A 17,713-nucleotide genomic window follows, 5' to 3' on the forward strand; every position below is an offset into this window, starting at 1 on the left:
GAGCAGCTGGGGTTTGTCAAGTGGACTCAACTGGAGCTCTGTTTTCCCCTGACACTCCAAGGACAAAGTTAATGGCAGGAGCTGAGCTCTGCTGAAGAGGTGAGATGACCATGACTATCACATCTCCTGAGGTCAGGGAAACCTCTCCAAGCGCACATGCACAGAGAGGCTCCTCAGGGGGTCAAAAAGGGAGGGGGCACTACCCCATAATAGGTGTTGTCAGACCTCCCGTCAGCCTCAGCGCTGGAATCCATCTTGGCAAAAAGATGTGCACACATACCGGGAGGGCCCTGAGACAGGTCAGATGTGGGAGAAGAAGGGAGATAATTGGCCAGAGGAGAACAGAGACCTGGAAGAACTGTCCCGTATAAGTGATTTCAATCCACTCTCCTCATTCAGGACTCCTGCACTCTTCTCTGGGTATCTGTGCTTTGCTTCTGCTCTAAATAAATCGCTTCTTTTTTCTCATACTGTGCTTCCAATAAACTCTGTGCCTGCTTTACAATGTCTCTTTGTGGGATTCTTTCTCCAAAGGAGACAATGGCCGGGATCCTCTCACCTGCTGACATCAGCACCACAGCAGTTACTTTTCTCTTAATGTACATTTGTTGTAAGTCATATCAAACCGTACAGTAAGAAAGACACGTGGCCAATTCAAACAGGAATCAGCTTGGCGTCCAGGAAAGCCTTTTGTTGGTGGGGTAGGAGGGGTGGTAGAAGAAAGACCACATTCTTCACTCCTCTGTATTTTTATTGAATCCTTTTGAAGGAAAATCTGTAGTTGTAGCATCAAGAGGAGAGACAGGAGGTACCTCGCCATGTCAGGGGCTGCCCTGTGACTTCCATTTGAGTTGGAATCGTTCCCTGCCTGCTGGAAGCAACACGGGGACAAGCTTGCATGCTGGCTTTGATCCCTGGACACTGAGTTCTTCCTACCTACAGGGTAGCAGTCTCATGACTCTCCAAATACGCCCCTTTTCCAGGGTGTGACAAGGACCTGCTGATCGACATCCTGACCCAGCGCTGCAACGCGCAGAGGCTGGTGATCGCGGAGGCCTACCAGAGCACCTTCGGCCGGGTGAGTCACTCCCTCCCCACCCCTTTCCAAGGAAATTCCTGAGAAGCCTCAGAACTGGTACCGTTACCCTTTTCAGCCTCTGATTACAAAGGCTTCCGACTTCACCAAACATCAGAAACGGTTCTTCTGCCCCAAATGTGTTGCACAGGATGTCGGAAAGAGACACATCAAATGTGCCTGTGATCCCACCAGCCCTTTCTCAGAAATTGTTCAGCTTCATGAAGTAAAAGTTCTGGTAGCCCGACACCACCAGTTGGTCCAGTTAGGCTGAAAACACCCCTGCGTCAAGCTCTAGGGAAGGTGCACAAGGGGCTGATAATCCAAGGCCCCCAAATAAGATCTTTTCCTGCATTTCTCCAGAGGTCCTCACCCACCTCTCAACCCAAGCAAATTCCCCACTAGCTTTTCTTCCCACAGCTGCCCTTGCGCTTAAAAATAGTTTCGGGCAATCAAACTACCCACAGGGCTTTAAAGTCACCACCCCCAATTTCAAAGCAAGCGGCATTAAAGCTTTCTTTTGTTATGCATTTACACCACAGATTCAGAACAGAAACTCTTCAGGCCAAAAGGACCTGCAACAGCAATTTCTTTGTCAACTGAGCCTTATCCATGAAACGCCATCATAAATCTTTTTCTGTAACGTTAGTCCTTAAAAACTTACTCCATCTCCAAACCTCAGTCTCAACACCTACAGTACGCAAAACAAGGGTATACCTCTGCTTTAGAATGAATGACGAGTCCAAAAAGCCACCGCTGCTCATGAAATTGGCTGAATTAAGCCGTAGTTGGAAACCAGTTTTGCTTTTTCTCCAGGTAAAACTGTTACTTTTCTTATGTTCCAATGACACCAGTGCTAGTTCTCTTTTGAAAGAGAATGTAAAAGCTATACAAGTTACAGCATTAGTAATCCAATATTGTTTTAATATGCATACTGCCATAAGAGAGGTCATTTTGCAGTAAATTTTTAACCCAAAACTTTGCATACATCTGTGCTTTTCATAGATCAGGTTAACTTCGGTAACAGCATTACTTTATCACTCTCTACAAAATTACCCTAAAACAGATTCAAATAATTCAGAAATGAGGTGCTTACAACTCATCGAACAACGGATCCTCCAGGGTAGAGCACTTACCACACGCCCAAGGTCTCAGAGTGGTCAGATCCCCTGTGCTGAGGTCCCTGGGCACCGGGGAACTTAGGAACCCTTAGGCGAGCTGATAGGGGCCTCTCTGCTCTGAAATGCCCCGTCAGACATCAGTTACCAGGTCTCAGAGTCACTTTTCCTGTCCCGTGTCCCTGGCTCACACTGTCCTGATTTGGGCCCTCACCATGTGTTACCCAGATGGATGTGGAAATGCCCCTCGCCCCCAGAGCTGCTGCCCCCCAGCCCTTCCCCTGCGTACCCCCCAAATTGAAGTCAGAAAGAGTCCAAATCTAAAACTCCACTTTCTTGCTTTAATCCCTGAGCATTAATCTCAATTCCCCTCACAAATACCCATCTGGGCACCGAATTCAACCCACCTGCCCACAGGCTCACCGAGTCCCCCAGCCCCTCTCTGCTCCGCACCTCAAGCCGGCTCACCACCTCCTGCTTCATCCACCACATCAAAGGCAGGCCCTGCGGTCTGCAAACTGACAGCAGGCTGCCTGGCCCGCCTGGTCCTCCGTGTATTCCAGGGCCCAGACCTGCACAGCCAGGCCACCCTAGACACGCATCCCTGACACCTGACACCGTTGCACCACATCCTCTCCAGCTGCTGCCCCATCCTCTCCTGCAGGTGCCCAGGTCAGGGGGTCATGCTGTCCTCCTCCCCGCCAGGGGTTCAGGTTTACTTACCTCCTGACCCCTCGACCATCACCTCCTGGAAATCAGGGACCGGGTTACTGGCCGCCATCCTTCCCTCCAGAGTCCTGCCTGGGTCTGACACAGAACAGGCACTGCATTTACAGAATTCCACTCTGCCTCTAAAAACAAAGGAGAAAAAGAAAAACATCACTTTAGAATCCAATAGTTAAAAAGAACATTCACAAACTGCCTACATTTCCCTTCTCCCTCATTCCCTGCTCTGGCTGCCCCGGGTCACCCTGCCTGACCTTGGTGAGGGCCCCTTGACCTCCCCCAGTGCTCACGTTCAGAATGATTTCTTCCACCTGGACAAGGTGTGTCTTCTGCTGGCTTTCCCTTTCTGAGGGAGAGTTTATAGATTTCTTGTATGTTAATCATTGATATTCCTATATTTTTATTAATGTGAATAATCAAGATTAGAGGGAATTATTTTCTTAGCTACTGAGTAAGGTACAATTCTAGGCATGTTCCATAAATACGTATTATTATATATTTGACTCCTGTCTAACAGCTCCCAAGTTCAAAAAGGAGGTAATACAAATGCTAAAGGAATTAAGAAAAATTTCAATAGAAACGCAGATCACTGTAACAAGCAACTAGAAACTATACAAAGGAGCCAGTCAAAATTAGACAGCTCAATTGCTGAGACAAAAACTGAGCTAAAAGCAATGAATAGCGGACTAAATAATGCAGAAGAACAAATAAGTGATCTGGAAGACAGAATAATGGAAATCACCCAATCAGAACATCAGACAAAAAGACAAATAAAAAAAGCAACATACGAGACCTATGGGATAATATAAAGTGTACCAACCTATGCTAAATAGGGATCCCAGAAGGAGAAAAAAGAAGAAAGGGGATTGAAAATGTATTTGAAGAAATTATGGCTAAAAACTTCCCAAACCTAAAGAAGGAAACAGCTATCCAGGAACATGAAGCACAGAGGGTCCCAAACAAGATGAATGCAAAAAGACTCACACCAAGGAATATCATAATTGAAATGGCAAAAGTGAAAGACAAAGAGAGGATTCTAAAGGCAGCAAAAGAAACACAAAGGGAACTCCCATAAGGCTATCAGCTGATCTCTCTGCAGAAACTTTGCAGGCCAGAGGGAGTGGCAATATATATTCAAAGTCCTGAAAGGGAAAAATCTGCAAACTTGGATACTCTACCCAGCATGATTATCATTTAGAACAGAAGGAAAAAGAATCTCAGACAAGAAAAGGCTAAAAGAATATAGCAATGTTAAATCTATCCTAAAAGAAATATTGCAAGGTTTTCTCAAAAGAGAAAAGAAACAACAATCTATAAGAAAAGGAAAAACGTAACAGGAAAGGCAAATATATAAAAGGACTGAAAATCACTTAAATTGGCCAATACATAGATTAAAAACAATCAAAAATTTTTGTAAAAGTGATTGTAACTACAATTAACAGCAAAAGAATAAACATGAAGATAAAAATAGGATGTCAAAATTACAAAATGTGGGAAGGCGAGTAAGAAAATGTAGAACTTTTAGAATGTGTTTGAGCTTATATGACTATCGGTCTAAAGCAATTAGATATGGTTAAGGGTTAACATACTTGAAAATCAGGGTAATTACAAATAAAACACATACAAGAGATTCACAAAAACCAAAAAGAAAGGAGCTCAAGCATAATACAAAAGAAAATCATCAAATCGCAAAAGAAAAAACAAAAAGAAGAAAGGAACAAAAGAGAAACACAAAATCAACTGGAAAACAAGGTTTGAAACGGCAATAAATACATACTTATCAAAAATTACTTTAAATGTCTATAGGCCAAACGCTCTGTTAAAAAGACACAGAGTAGCAGATTGGATAAAAACAAGAACCTACAATATGCTGCCTACAAGGACTCACTTTAGGGCACAAGTCACACAGATTACAAGTGAGGGGTCGGAAAAGATATTTCATGCAAATAGAAATGACAAGAAAGCAGCGGTAGCTATACTCATGTCAGGCCTTTAAAACAAAGGCCATAAAGAAAGACAACGAAGGACACTATATAACGATAAGAGGATCAATACAAAAGGATATTCCACTCATTAACATATATGCACCCAATATAGGAGCACCTAAATACATAAAACAAATGCTAACAGATATGAAGGGAGAAACTGACAAAAATATAATATAGTAGGAGACTTTAACACCCCACTGACATCAATGGACAGATCTTCCAGACAGAAAATCAGTAAAGCAACAGAGACCCTAAATGACAATGGAACAGTTTAACTTAATTGACATCTACAGGACACTACATCCAAAAAAATGCCAGAATACACATTCTCTAGTATACATCACATACTAGGAACAAAACAAGCCTCAAGAAATTTAAGAGGAGAGAAATTATTTCAAGCCTCTTTTCTGACCACAACGGCATAAAACTAGAAATCAACCACAGAAAGAATGGGGAAATTATCACATGGAGACTAAACAACATGCTACTGAAAAACAAATGGGTCAATGATGAAATCAAAGAGGAAATCAGAAAATACCTCGAGACAAATGGCAAAGAAAACACAGCCTTACAAAACCTATGGGATGCAGCAAAGGCAGTTACAAGAGAGAAGTTCACAGTGATATAGGCCTTCCTCAAGAAACAAGAAAAATCTTAAATTAACAACTTAACCTATCACCTAAAAGAACTAGAAAAAGAAGAAAAAACAAAACCCAAAGTTTGAAATATTAAAGATCAGAGAGGAAATAAATAGAGATAATCAATAGAAAAAAAATCAGTAAAACCAAGAACTGGTTTTTTGAAAGGATAAAGAAAAAATCAACAAACCTCTAGTCAGGCTCACCAAGAAGAAAAGAGAGAGAACCCAAATAAACAAAATAAGAAATGAAAGAGGAGAGGGCTTCCCTGGTGGCGCAGTTGTTGAGAGTCCGCCTGCCGACACAGGGGACATGGGTTCGTGCCCCGGTCTGGGAAGATCCCACATGCCGCGGAGCGGCTGGGCCCATGAGCCACGGCCACCGAGCCTGTGCGTCCGAAGCCTGTGCTCTGCAATGGGAGAGGCCACAACAGTGAGAGGCCTGCGTACCACCAAAAAAAAAAAAAAGAAAGAAATGAAAGAGGAAAAATATCAACTGATACCACAGAAATACCCCAAAAAATTGTAAGAAAATACTTTGAACAGTTATATACCAGCACATCGGACAATCTAGAAGAAATAGGCAAGTTTCTAAAAACATACAACCTGCCAAAATTGAGCCAATAAAAAACAGATAATTTGAACAGACTGATACTAGAAGTGAAATAGAATCTGCAATTAAAAAAAAAAAAAACAAAACTCCCTGCAAACAAAAGTCCAGGACTGGATGGCTTCTCTGGGGAATTCTACCAAACATACAAAGAACTTATACCTATCCTTCTCAAACTCTTCCAAAAGACTGAAGAGGAGGGAACACTCCCAAAGTCATTCTATGAAGCCACCATCACCCTGATACCAAAACCAGACAAAGTCACTACAAAAAAATAGAATTACAGGCCAATATCTTTGATGAATATAGATGAAAAATTCCTCAAAAATATTAGCAAACTGGATCCAACAGCATATTACAAGTAGGACTTATTCCAAGGTCACAACAATGGTTCAACACATACAAATCTATCAATGTGATGCACTACATTAAGAAAAGAAAGGACAAAGTCTCAATAGACACAGAAAAAGCATTTGATAAAATTAAACATCCATTTGTGATAAAAACTCTCACCAAAATGGGTATAGAGGGAACATGTCTCAAGATGATAAAAGCCATTTATGACAAACCCACAACCAACATAATAATCAGTGGTGAAAAGCTGAAAACCTTCCCACTAAATTCTGAAGCAAGACAAAGATGCCCACTCTCACCACTTCTATTCAACATAATATTGGAAGTCCTAGCCACAGCAATCAGACAAGAAAAAGAAATAAAAAGTATCCAAATTCAAAGGGAAGAGGTAAAATTGTCATTATATGCACATGACATGATACTATATATAGAAAACTGTAAAGACCCCGCACAAAAACTATTCAGCAAAGTAGCAGGATACAAAATTAATGTACAGAAATCTGCTGCATTTCTTTACACTAACAATGAAATATCAGAAAGAGAAAATTTAAAAATCAATCCCATTTAAAATTGCTTCAAAATAAAGAAGATACCTAGGCATAAACCTAACCAAGGAGGTGAAAGACCTATATGTTGAGAACTATAAAATGTTGATAAAGAAAACTGAAGATGATTCAAAGAAATGGAAAGATAACCCATGCTCTTGGAAGAATTTATATTGTTAAAATGGCCATACTCGGGCTTCCCTGCTGGCGCAGTGGTTGGGGGTCTGCCTGCCAATGCAGGGGACGTGGGTTCGTGCCCCGGTCTGGGAGGATCCCACATGCCGCGGAGCAGCTGGGCCTGTGAGCCATGGCTGCTGAGCCTGCACGTCCGGAGCCTGCGCTCCGCAACGGGAGAGGCTGCAGCAGTGAGAGGCCTGACTACCACAAAAAAAAAAAAAAAAGGCCATACTCCCCTATCATTTAATGTGATCCCTATCAAATTACCCATGACATTTTTCACAGAATTAGAACAAATAATCTTAAAATTTATATGGAACCACGGAAGACCCAGAATTGCCAAAGCAATCCTGAGAAAAAAGAAAAACACTGGAGGCATAAGCCTCCCAGACTTTGGACAATACTACAAAGCTACAGTAATCAAGACAGTGTGATATTGGCACATAAACAGAACAGAAGAGAACAGAAGAGAACAGAACAGAACAGAAGAGAGAGCCCAAAAATAAATACACACACATACAGTCAATTAATCTTCAACAAAGGAGGCAAGAATACACAGTGGAGAAAAGATAGTCTCTTTAACAAGTGGTGTTGGGAAAGCTGGACAGCCACATGTAAATCAGTGAAGTTAGAACACTCCCTCACACCACACATAAAAATAAACTCCAAATGGCGTAAAGCTTATATATAAGACATGGTACCATAAAACTCCTAGAAGAGAACATCGGCAAAATATTCTCTGACATAAATCCTAGCAATATTTTCTTAGATCAATCTCCCAAGGCAAAGAAATAAAAGCAAAAATAAACAAATGGGACCTAATCAACCTTAAAAGCTTTTGTGCAGCAAAGGAAATCACAAACAAAACAAAAAGACAACCTATGGACTGGGAGAAAATATTTGCAAAGGATGCAACAGACAAGGGTTTAATTTCCAAAATATACAAACGGCTCATAGAGCTCAATATCAAAAAAAAAAAAAAACAAAAAAACCAACCCAATCAAAAAATAGGCAGAATACCTAAATAAACATTTCTCAAAAGAAGACATACAAATGGCCGATATGTATATGAAAAGATGTTCAACATCACTAATTATCAGAGAAATGCAAATAAAAACCACAATGAGGTATCACCACACACCAGTCAGAATAGCCATCAATAAAAATTTACAAATAACAAATGCTGGAGAGAGTGTGGAGAAAAGGGAATGTAAATTGTTGCAGCCACTATGGAAAACAGTATGGAGGTTCCTCAAAAAACTACAAATAGAGTTACCCATATAATCCTGCAATCCCATTCCTGGGCATATATCTGGAAAACATGAAAACTTTAATTTGAAAAGATACATGCACCCCAATGTTCACTGCAGCAGTTTACAATAGCCAGGACATGGAAATAACCTAAATTTCCAATAACAGGGGAATGGATAAAGAAGATGTGGTACATATATACAATGGAATATTACTCAGCCATAAAAAAGAATGAAATAATGTCATTTGCAGCAACATGGATGGACCTAGAGGTGACCATACTAAGTGAAGTTAAGTCAGACAGAGAAGGACAAATGTCACATGATATCACTTACATGTGGAATCTAAAAAATAATACAAATGAATCTATATAAAAAACAGAAACAGACTCACAGAATAGAAAACAAACTTATGGTTACCAAAGGGGAAAGGGAGTGGGGGAAAGGGATAAATTAGGAGTTTGGGATTAACAGATACACGCTGAATATATAAAATAAACAACAAGGGTTTACTGTATAGCACAGGGAACTATATTCAACATCCTGTAGTAACCTATAACTGAATCACTTTGCTGTATACTTGAAACTAACACAATATAATAAAGCAACTTACTTCAATATAAATAAATACATTTTTAAAAAATTTACTTATCATTGCACAGTGACAAAGCAGCTTGCACAAGTGTTTTTATAATATAAAATTGCCCAAGTATTTACACAATGAATACCAGTGGGGGTAGAATGAAGACAACTTCTAAGTTACACTTTGTAGAGGCCTACATCACAGAGTGTTTCAACAGCAAGTATTTTTTTTATGATAACAGAAAAGGCATACAAGTTAAAAGCATATAAAACTATTCCCCTGAGCATATTCAGACAGAGTGCTAGTCATCCTTCTATGTCTTGCCCCTGAGTGCACACAATTAGATAAAGGTAAAAAGAAGAAAGGAAAAGGAACCGCCATGTTACTTTGTTTAAATGGAGCTGTCGGAATTGCCGTGGGTGGCCCACCTGCAGCCCCCAGGAGCTCAGAGCAGCCCAGCTTGAACAGCATGTACTCATTAGCCTAATGCAGGGCCAAGCTGTGAGGTCCATAGCGTCCCTGTAGGGCAAACAAGAAAGCAGAGGCAGTTGGCCTGGGGAAAGGCACACTCCAAAGGTTGCATTGGCAAAGCTATTTCTATCCCTCCCAGAGAGAATTTAAGACTCTAACTAGAGAATGTGTTTGAAGGCTCCTCTTTGAACTTGCAAAGTTTAGCTACTTAAACATATTATTCAACATGTATCTTCGCAAATGAAAGTGATATGTTCTTGTGATGCCCTGAAAAACCACTGTAGCACTCTTTGCCCATTTGCAGTGCAAGGGCGCTGTAATTCCTGAGTTCCAGCCCCTCCATGAAATCAAAGTGCGTGCAGATGGGGAACGTTGCTTGTTTTTCCTTGAGCAGCCAATGCCTCCAAACAAACAACTGAGGAAATACGAGTGGACCCATTCGTTCATTATTTTATACCAATGCTGTGTAGCTGGCACCGTGCTACGGCTGGAGAAACTGCCATGAATAAAACAGACCAAAAGTCCTGCCAGGGTCTTTACCTGGTGAGACAGAAGTGAAACGTGTCCTGTTAGAAGGGACTAGTGCTCTGGAGAAAAGATGAAGCCTGGTGAGAAGGACAGGGAGTGCTGGCGGACCAAGTGGCCAGTAAGTCCCCCACGTGCGAACGAGTTCCGTTCCCAGAGCGCGTTCGCAAGTCCGATTTGTTCGTAAGTCCAGCAAAGTTAGCCTAGGAACCCCACTGACACAGTCGGCTGTATAGTATGTACTGTCATAGGTTTGTAATACTCTTCACACAAAGAATACATAAAAAACAAAGAAACACAAAAAATAGAGAAAAGCTTTTTAATCTTACAGTACAGTCCCTTGTAAAGTACAGTAGTCCAGTACAACAGCTGGCATCCAGGGGCTGGCATCGAGGGAACAGGCAAGAAGAGTTACTGACTGGAGGGGGGAGAGGCGGTGGGAGATGGCAGAGCTGAAGGATCGTCAGCAATAGGGGATGGAGGGCGAGCTGCAGTTTCACACATGCCTGACGCTGATGGCGCAGGCTCTGGTTCCTTGCTGGATTCACTTCTATCTACTCTCTTGAAAGAACGATCCAGTGATGTCTGGGTAGTAGCTCTTTTTTTCTCGTCATAGATGACACGGTAGCACTGGATTGCATTCTGAACGGCTGCTGCAACCTTCGTGTACCGTTCTACGTTCGGGTTCTGTGCCTCAGAAACTAACAGTGCCTCCTCAGATAGAGAAAATCCCCTTGCCGTTTCCTGCGTCGTGAACCTCTTCGGTTCTTCAGTTACTTCTGCTCTCTCTCTCTTCTTTCTCTGGGCACATTCGCATCTCTGAAAGTTCACACCGTGAACGTTCGTATGTAGAGGACTTACTGTAATTGTAAATAGCCTGACGATGGCAGGCTCTGTGAAGAAGTCCAAGGGGCGAGCCACGTGCTGGGCTAGAGAAGGAACATTCAAGCTACAGGGAGGAGAAAGCAATGGCCCTGAGGGGGCAGGTCTGCTGTGCCAGGAGCCACCGGAAGCCCAGGGGGTGGAGGCGGGTCGGGAGCAGGGAGAGGAGGGGCAGGAGGTGAGGGCACAGATTGGCCAAGGGGACATCGTGCGCCTTGGTGACCATCGCATAAAACACCTGCACGTTTGCTTATCCCGAGCTCAGCTGCACAAAAGTAGCTGTAACTCATCCTGGAGTTGGGAGTGGCAAAGGGTGTTTCTGCAGAGGAGTGACTAACTGATCGGCATTTTTCCAGGAGCACCTGTCAGGTGTGTGTGGGGAGGACAGGTGTAAGGGCAGAAGGGGACTCACTCGGAGGCTGCTGCATTGTCGTTAAGGAGCCACGACGGTGCCGAAGCCAGGGTTATGGCGGTAAAAGTGGGACAAAATCGTCAGTTTCTGGATGTAAGTTAGAGACCATAGAATTTACTGACAATGGATATTGGTAACGTGTGAGAAATGCAGTGTAACACGCAAACTTCTGGGGTGCAGAGAGACAGAAAGAGGGGAGAGAGGAAGCAGCTAGTATCAGCCATTTTTAATCTGCAGCAAATTACCTAATATTTGGGGGGGGAAGATACTTTGAGTGCCTCATACCTCCCAGAAAATATTTTAAGAATTCCACCTGAGTTAAATATATTCTGTTAAGGCCAATGCTATGAGGTGGGTGCTGTTAGAATTCTCACTGTACAGACGGGAAGCAGACACAGAAGTAAGGGCACCTACCTGTCACCTCACAGCTGATGCTTGGCCAGGACCGGAACCACACGCCACCCCCAGGCCTGGGCGCGACGGGTTGGGAAGACGCCTGGCACTGCCTGTTCCACCCAAATTCTCTGACTTCCTCGAGCTACCTTATGAAATCAGTTTGCTAGAGCCACGCACACGCATACGCGCACGCACAGACGCACGCACGCAACCTGCGCTCCAAAGCAAAGCTCCCCCGCGCCACCTAGCGGCCGCGCTGATCCCTATCAGCAGTGGAAACCGCACAGGTGTTCAGGGTCAGCGCCCAAGGCGATCACAGGTGAAGTAAGGGAAGATGCTGTTATGAATGTTTGGGAGGGATACGGACCCAAAAAGTGACTGAAGATCAAATGGAAGATTTTGCAGTGCCCAGGCCATTGCCTTTATCTTTTACATTTAATCAGTAAATTCAGGGCTTTCTCCTCCCACATTTATTCCTTTATTCTCGCACTTGTTCACATGTTCATTTATACATTATATACCACGTACTCTGCACATCTGAGTACTCAGCACTGTGCCAGAGCGAGATGATGGATTTGGGGACATTTGTGAGAAAGTCCGTGTCTGATAGACGTTGGGGGGACATAAATGCATATAGTATGGTCATTAAATCTAGTGTAATAAGTGCGAGGGTGGAGCAGCGGTGGCAAAGAAATGATCAGCTTCCCCGAGGGTCAGAGGAAGTCTCGCAAAAGTGATGAGAATTCTAACATTTCTATCTTTCCAGCAGCTGCCAGGACCCTTTACTCTCTACATAAAGTCTATTCCATTGGTCTGTTTGCATTTAAACCTTTAAGGCACTGCGCTGGATTTAATTTTTTGTTTGTTTTGGGTTTTTTTTTTTTTGGTATTAGTCACATAAAATAAATTGAGAAGTATTCTTTCATCTGCTGCTTTCTACAAGATTTTGTGTAGAGTGGATTTTACTTCCACCTTAAATGTTTCATAGATTGTATCAAGTGATTTCACCTGGGTCTAGAGATTAAGAGTGTGGGTTAATTGTGAATCCAGTTTTTCAAAATAAATATAAGGAAATTTCGACTGAGTTTCAAACTCTCCTTGAGTTTATTCTGGTAATTTGTGTCTGTCAAGGAATCGAACCATTTCAACTAAATTTTAAAATATAGTGGTGTATCTTTGAATTATGGTTTTCTGCAGATCTATGCTGAGGAATTGGATTGCTGGGTCATACGGTAACTCTATTTTTGTTTTTTAAGGAACCTCCATACTGTTCTCCATAGTGGCTGCACCAGTTTACATTCCCACTGACAGTGCAGGAGGGTTCCCTTTTCTCCATACCCTCTCCAGCAAGTCAAGCCTTAGCTTCTGCTTGGCTGTTTCTGTGATGCAGCCACAGGCAGCTTCTAGGGATGCACCAGCAAGGCAATAAACATAACCTATAGGTGGTGAGCAGCCTCTCCAGCAGTTATTATTTGTAGACTTTTTGATGATGGCATAATTCAAAAGGATACATGCACCCCAATGTTCACTGCAGCACTATTTACAATAGCCAAAACATGGAAGTAACCTAAATGTCCATCGACAGATGAATGGATAAAGATGTGCTACATATATACAATGGAATATTACTCAGCCATGAAAACGAATGAAATAATGCCATTTCCAGCGACATGGATGGACCTAGAAATAATTACACTAAGTGAAGTAAAACAGAAAGACAAATATCATATGATATCACTTATATGTGGAATCTAAAATATGACACAAATGAACGTATTTACAAAACAGAAACAGACTGACAGCCCAGAGAATAGACTTGTGATTGCCAAGGTTGGAGAGGGAGGGATAAATTAGTAGTATGGGATTAACAGACACACACTACTATATATAGAATAGATAAACAACAAGGACCTACTGTATAGCAGAGGGAACGCTACTCAATATTTTGTAATAACCTATAAGGGAAAAGAATTTGGAAAAAATTAAAATATATATATATGTATAACTGAATCACTTTGCTCTACACTTGAAACTAACACAACATTGTAAATCAGCTATATTTCACTTACATATATAGTGTTATAAATATGTTCATAATATTCTTTTTTCCTTTAATGTCTGTAGTATTTGTATATGTCACTCTTACTTTGCCAATATTTTTGTATTTTTTTTCTTGTCAGTCTAATTCGAATTTTATTAACATTACTCATCTTTTCAGAAAATTACATTTTGATTTCATTCACATTTTCTAGTATTTATTAATTTTCAGTTTCATTGATTTCTGATCTTATTCTTATTTCCTTCCTTCTTATCCTGGACTTAATTTACTCTTCCTTTTTCTAGATTTTTTGAGGTGGAAGATTAGGTAATTGACTGTATATTTCTCTTCTAACATAAATATTTAAAGCTAAAAGTGTATCTTCAATTACTATCTTCACCACATCTCACAAATTTTGACATGTTGCATTTTCACCTTCATTAAATTAAAAGTATTTTCTAACTCCCTTGTGATATATTCTTTGAGATTTGGATCATACAAAAGTGCATTTTGAAATTTCCAAACATTTGGGATTCTCCAGCTATATTTTTATTGTTAGTTTGAAGTTAATTTTGTTGTAGTGGGAGAATAAACACCTGTGAGAGGCACATTATGAGCCATATTGAAGGAAACATCTCAACCACATGCTGTTCCAACTATGCAAGGTCCTCACTGTTGGGAACGATGTCAACAGATGTGTAGAGAGAGAGAGATTTTGAGGAATTAGCTCACGTGATTACAGAGGCCTGCAAGCCCCAATACACACAGCAGGCCAGCAGAGACTGCGGTAGGCTAGAGCCTCAGAGAGGGTAGCCGCTCAGTTCCAAAGGCCGTCTGCTGGTAGAATTCTTGAAGGAAAATCAATCTTTTCTTATAAAGTCTTCAACTGACTGAATGAGACCCACCCACATGGTGGAGAGTAATCTGCTTTACTCAAAGTCCACTGATGTAAATGTTAATCATCTAAAAAATACCTTCACAGGATGTGGTCCATATATACAATGGAATACTGCTCAGCCATAAAAAAAGAATGAAATCATGCCATTTGCAGCAACATGATATGATAGAGATTGTCATACTAAGTGAAGTAAGTCAGAAAGAGAAAGACAGACACCATATGATATCATTTATATGTGGAATCTAAAATACAACACAAATGACATTATCTATTAAACAGAAACAGACTCACAGACATAGAGAACAGACTTGTGGTTGCCAAGTGGGAGGGGGGTGGGGGAGGCATGGGCTGGCAGTTTGGGGTTAGCAGATGCAAACTATTATATATATGATGGATAAACAACAAGGTCCTACTGTAGAGCACAGGGAACTATATTCAATATCCTGGGATGAACCATAATGGAAAAAAATAGGAAAAAAGAATGCATATACATGTATAACTGAGTCACTTTGCTGTACCGCAGTAAGAAACACAACATTGTAAATCAGCTATACTTCAATTTAAAAAAATTTTTTTTAAAATAACTTCACAGAAACATCTAGAAGAACGTTTGATCAAATGTCCGGGTGCTGTGGCCCATCCAAGCTGACATAAAATTAACCATCACAAATGGCATCTGAACTCCTATCTCCATGCCACTTGTCCTTCCTTGTGTAACTGTGTCTTGTGTCCTCTGATCCTGTAAGGCCATTCTGATATCTTATCTGAATTCTTAGATCTCTCTTGAACTACTGCTTTAGGATCTTATAAAGTGAAAAATGAAGATCAGAGCCTTCGAAAGCATTAGCTCACATTTTTACTTACGCTACGTCTGGGTTTATGGGATGTTGGTCCTCTTGAAAACAGAGACCCTGTGTTATTTTTCTCCAGCTCCTACCACCATGTCTGGGAAAGAGAAATAAACACTCATTGAATACACTGCCATCTTTCCTTCAAAAAAGATGTATTGAGCTCATGGAAGCATGAGAACAAAGCCTTCACGAGCTCAGATGTTCACGTCAGCTTTATCCATTGCTATCACCTGTCTCCTAATAGCACCGTCAGGACTATTTGGTAAAGGGATTAGAAACAGTCGATGGTGAATGAGGGAATTAACTAGACTACCAGCTCCATGAGGAAGTGATCTTATAAGTCTTATATCTATCTACTCCAAGCACCTGCCACAACTCCAGACACCTATTAACTGCTCATTAAACAAATTGCACTGACCTGGGCGCAAATTCAATAGATTCTCTCTGTTACCAATTACCACCTTGTGGATGATGCTTTTATTTGTTAAAAAAGAAAACCCACAGTATAGGAAATGTGCTTCCAGATTATACTAAATAAAATGAAAATTATGACTATTTCGTTTTTATTGTAACAAAGCTTATTTATTATGCCTTATTGAATTATATTATTGAACCAAGTCAGAACTAAAATATTGTGTATTTCAACATAAAACTGAATATACACTATACATTTTAGCAAGAAATGGTAAATTTTAAGTATCTTTCAGATATCTTTGTAACCCTACAAAAAATAAATTGAACATATATGTTTTTAAACAATCCATTCTACATGAGTAAAAGGAAAGTCACATTAAAACGATCAGTTTCATGCTCTTGTACCTGTATTTCAAGGCCAAAAATCCAGCACACTTATTTTTCCTTTTAAGCATTTAATTTTCAATATTTTCAGTAAGTATATTCATGTGACTATTTGAAGAAAGTTCTAAGACTACCTAATTCATTTATACAAGCTTTTTGGCAATAGTATAACCAGAAACTCTTTGCTAAAAGACATTGCTATAATGATAAAATAAAATGCATATATTCTTTAAGGACTTTCTTTCATTAATTCCACACAAGAAAACTAAGCACTCCCAAGTAACATGCTTTCAGGCTTCAAATTTTATTTATTTTCATAATGAGATGAGAAGAGGGGTAGGGTTGGGATTAGGGAAGGAGTATCCCTCTGTGTTTACGTGACTAGAATATCCATACAGATGATGTTTCATGCAGAGATGTCATCACATCAGTCATTTTCAAACCCTCAAGTCCACGATCTCGTGTAATCCACGTACACAGGTGTGAACTAAAACCAGATTAGTTATTATGTGAAGTGACGTGGAAAAGGAAATCGTGCTAGAAGACTTTCTCCAATTATCCCATTTCTCTCATAAAATTGGTAAGCGATATAATGAAGGTATTTGTTTTTCCCTCCACAGGACCTGGTTAGTGACCTGAAGGAGAAGCTTTCCAATCACTTCAAGGAAGTCATGGTGGGCCTCATGTACCCACCGCCCTCCTACGATGCCCACGAGCTCTGGCACGCCATGAAGGTAGAGGTCGGATGAGAAAATATTTCCATAGTGCGGGACCTGCCCTATGATGCTGCTGTGTGTGATCAGGGAGGGGAGGGAACTTCTGCACAAAGAAGAAACAAAAGAAATGCTGGGGGGGGGGGTGTCAGGAAAGGGGGGACCTCCAGAGCCCAGCGGCGGGATCAGTGGATTCTCCTGTTGTGCAAACTCAGACCCACCAACCCCGCTCTGTGCAATCTGCCAAAAGGAAAGCTTCCGGGGCTGTTTGGATTTGTCTCTCCCAAGTGTATCTTCATACATTAAGAGGAAATATGATAATTCATGTGAATCTCTTCACACTGTGGTATAAATTGGGCTCATAAAGCAATGAGTCAGCAGTAATGCTGAGTCAGAGACAAACGAGAGATGACATCTTTATTTTTGTGACCCTAAAATAATCCTTTACAAACACTATTGCTCAAATGTAGCAAAATGTTACTTCTGAAGGATTAGAACAATTCTTTCTTACAGGAAAGAAATTAACTACAGATTTGTTAGAGGGTTGTTGGCTAGGGATGGAGGCCAAAAGGCTTTTCACATCTTTCCAAATGCTGATATGAAACACCTGCAGAGCTGCTGCAATCATTCCAATACAATGCCTGCCAATGACCTGATTACCCTGGT

The 17,713-nt window shown here is 41.1% G+C and overlaps 1 protein-coding gene across 1 annotated transcript in view; it reads left to right on the forward strand.

Moving 5' to 3' along the window:
- ANXA10 (annexin A10) overlaps window positions 1–17,713 on the forward strand; it is a 67,161-nt gene that overhangs the window by 33,503 nt on the left and 15,945 nt on the right. Inside the window, exons 3-4 of the mRNA XM_004278659.1 lie at window positions 984–1,078; window positions 16,955–17,068. Coding sequence (XP_004278707.1) covers window positions 984–1,078; window positions 16,955–17,068 — 209 coding nt within the window. The remainder of the gene's footprint in view (window positions 1–983; window positions 1,079–16,954; window positions 17,069–17,713) is intronic.

This window comes from Orcinus orca, chromosome 6 (assembly GCF_937001465.1).
Source record: "Orcinus orca chromosome 6, mOrcOrc1.1, whole genome shotgun sequence".
Classification (NCBI taxonomy): domain Eukaryota; kingdom Metazoa; phylum Chordata; class Mammalia; order Artiodactyla; family Delphinidae; genus Orcinus; species Orcinus orca.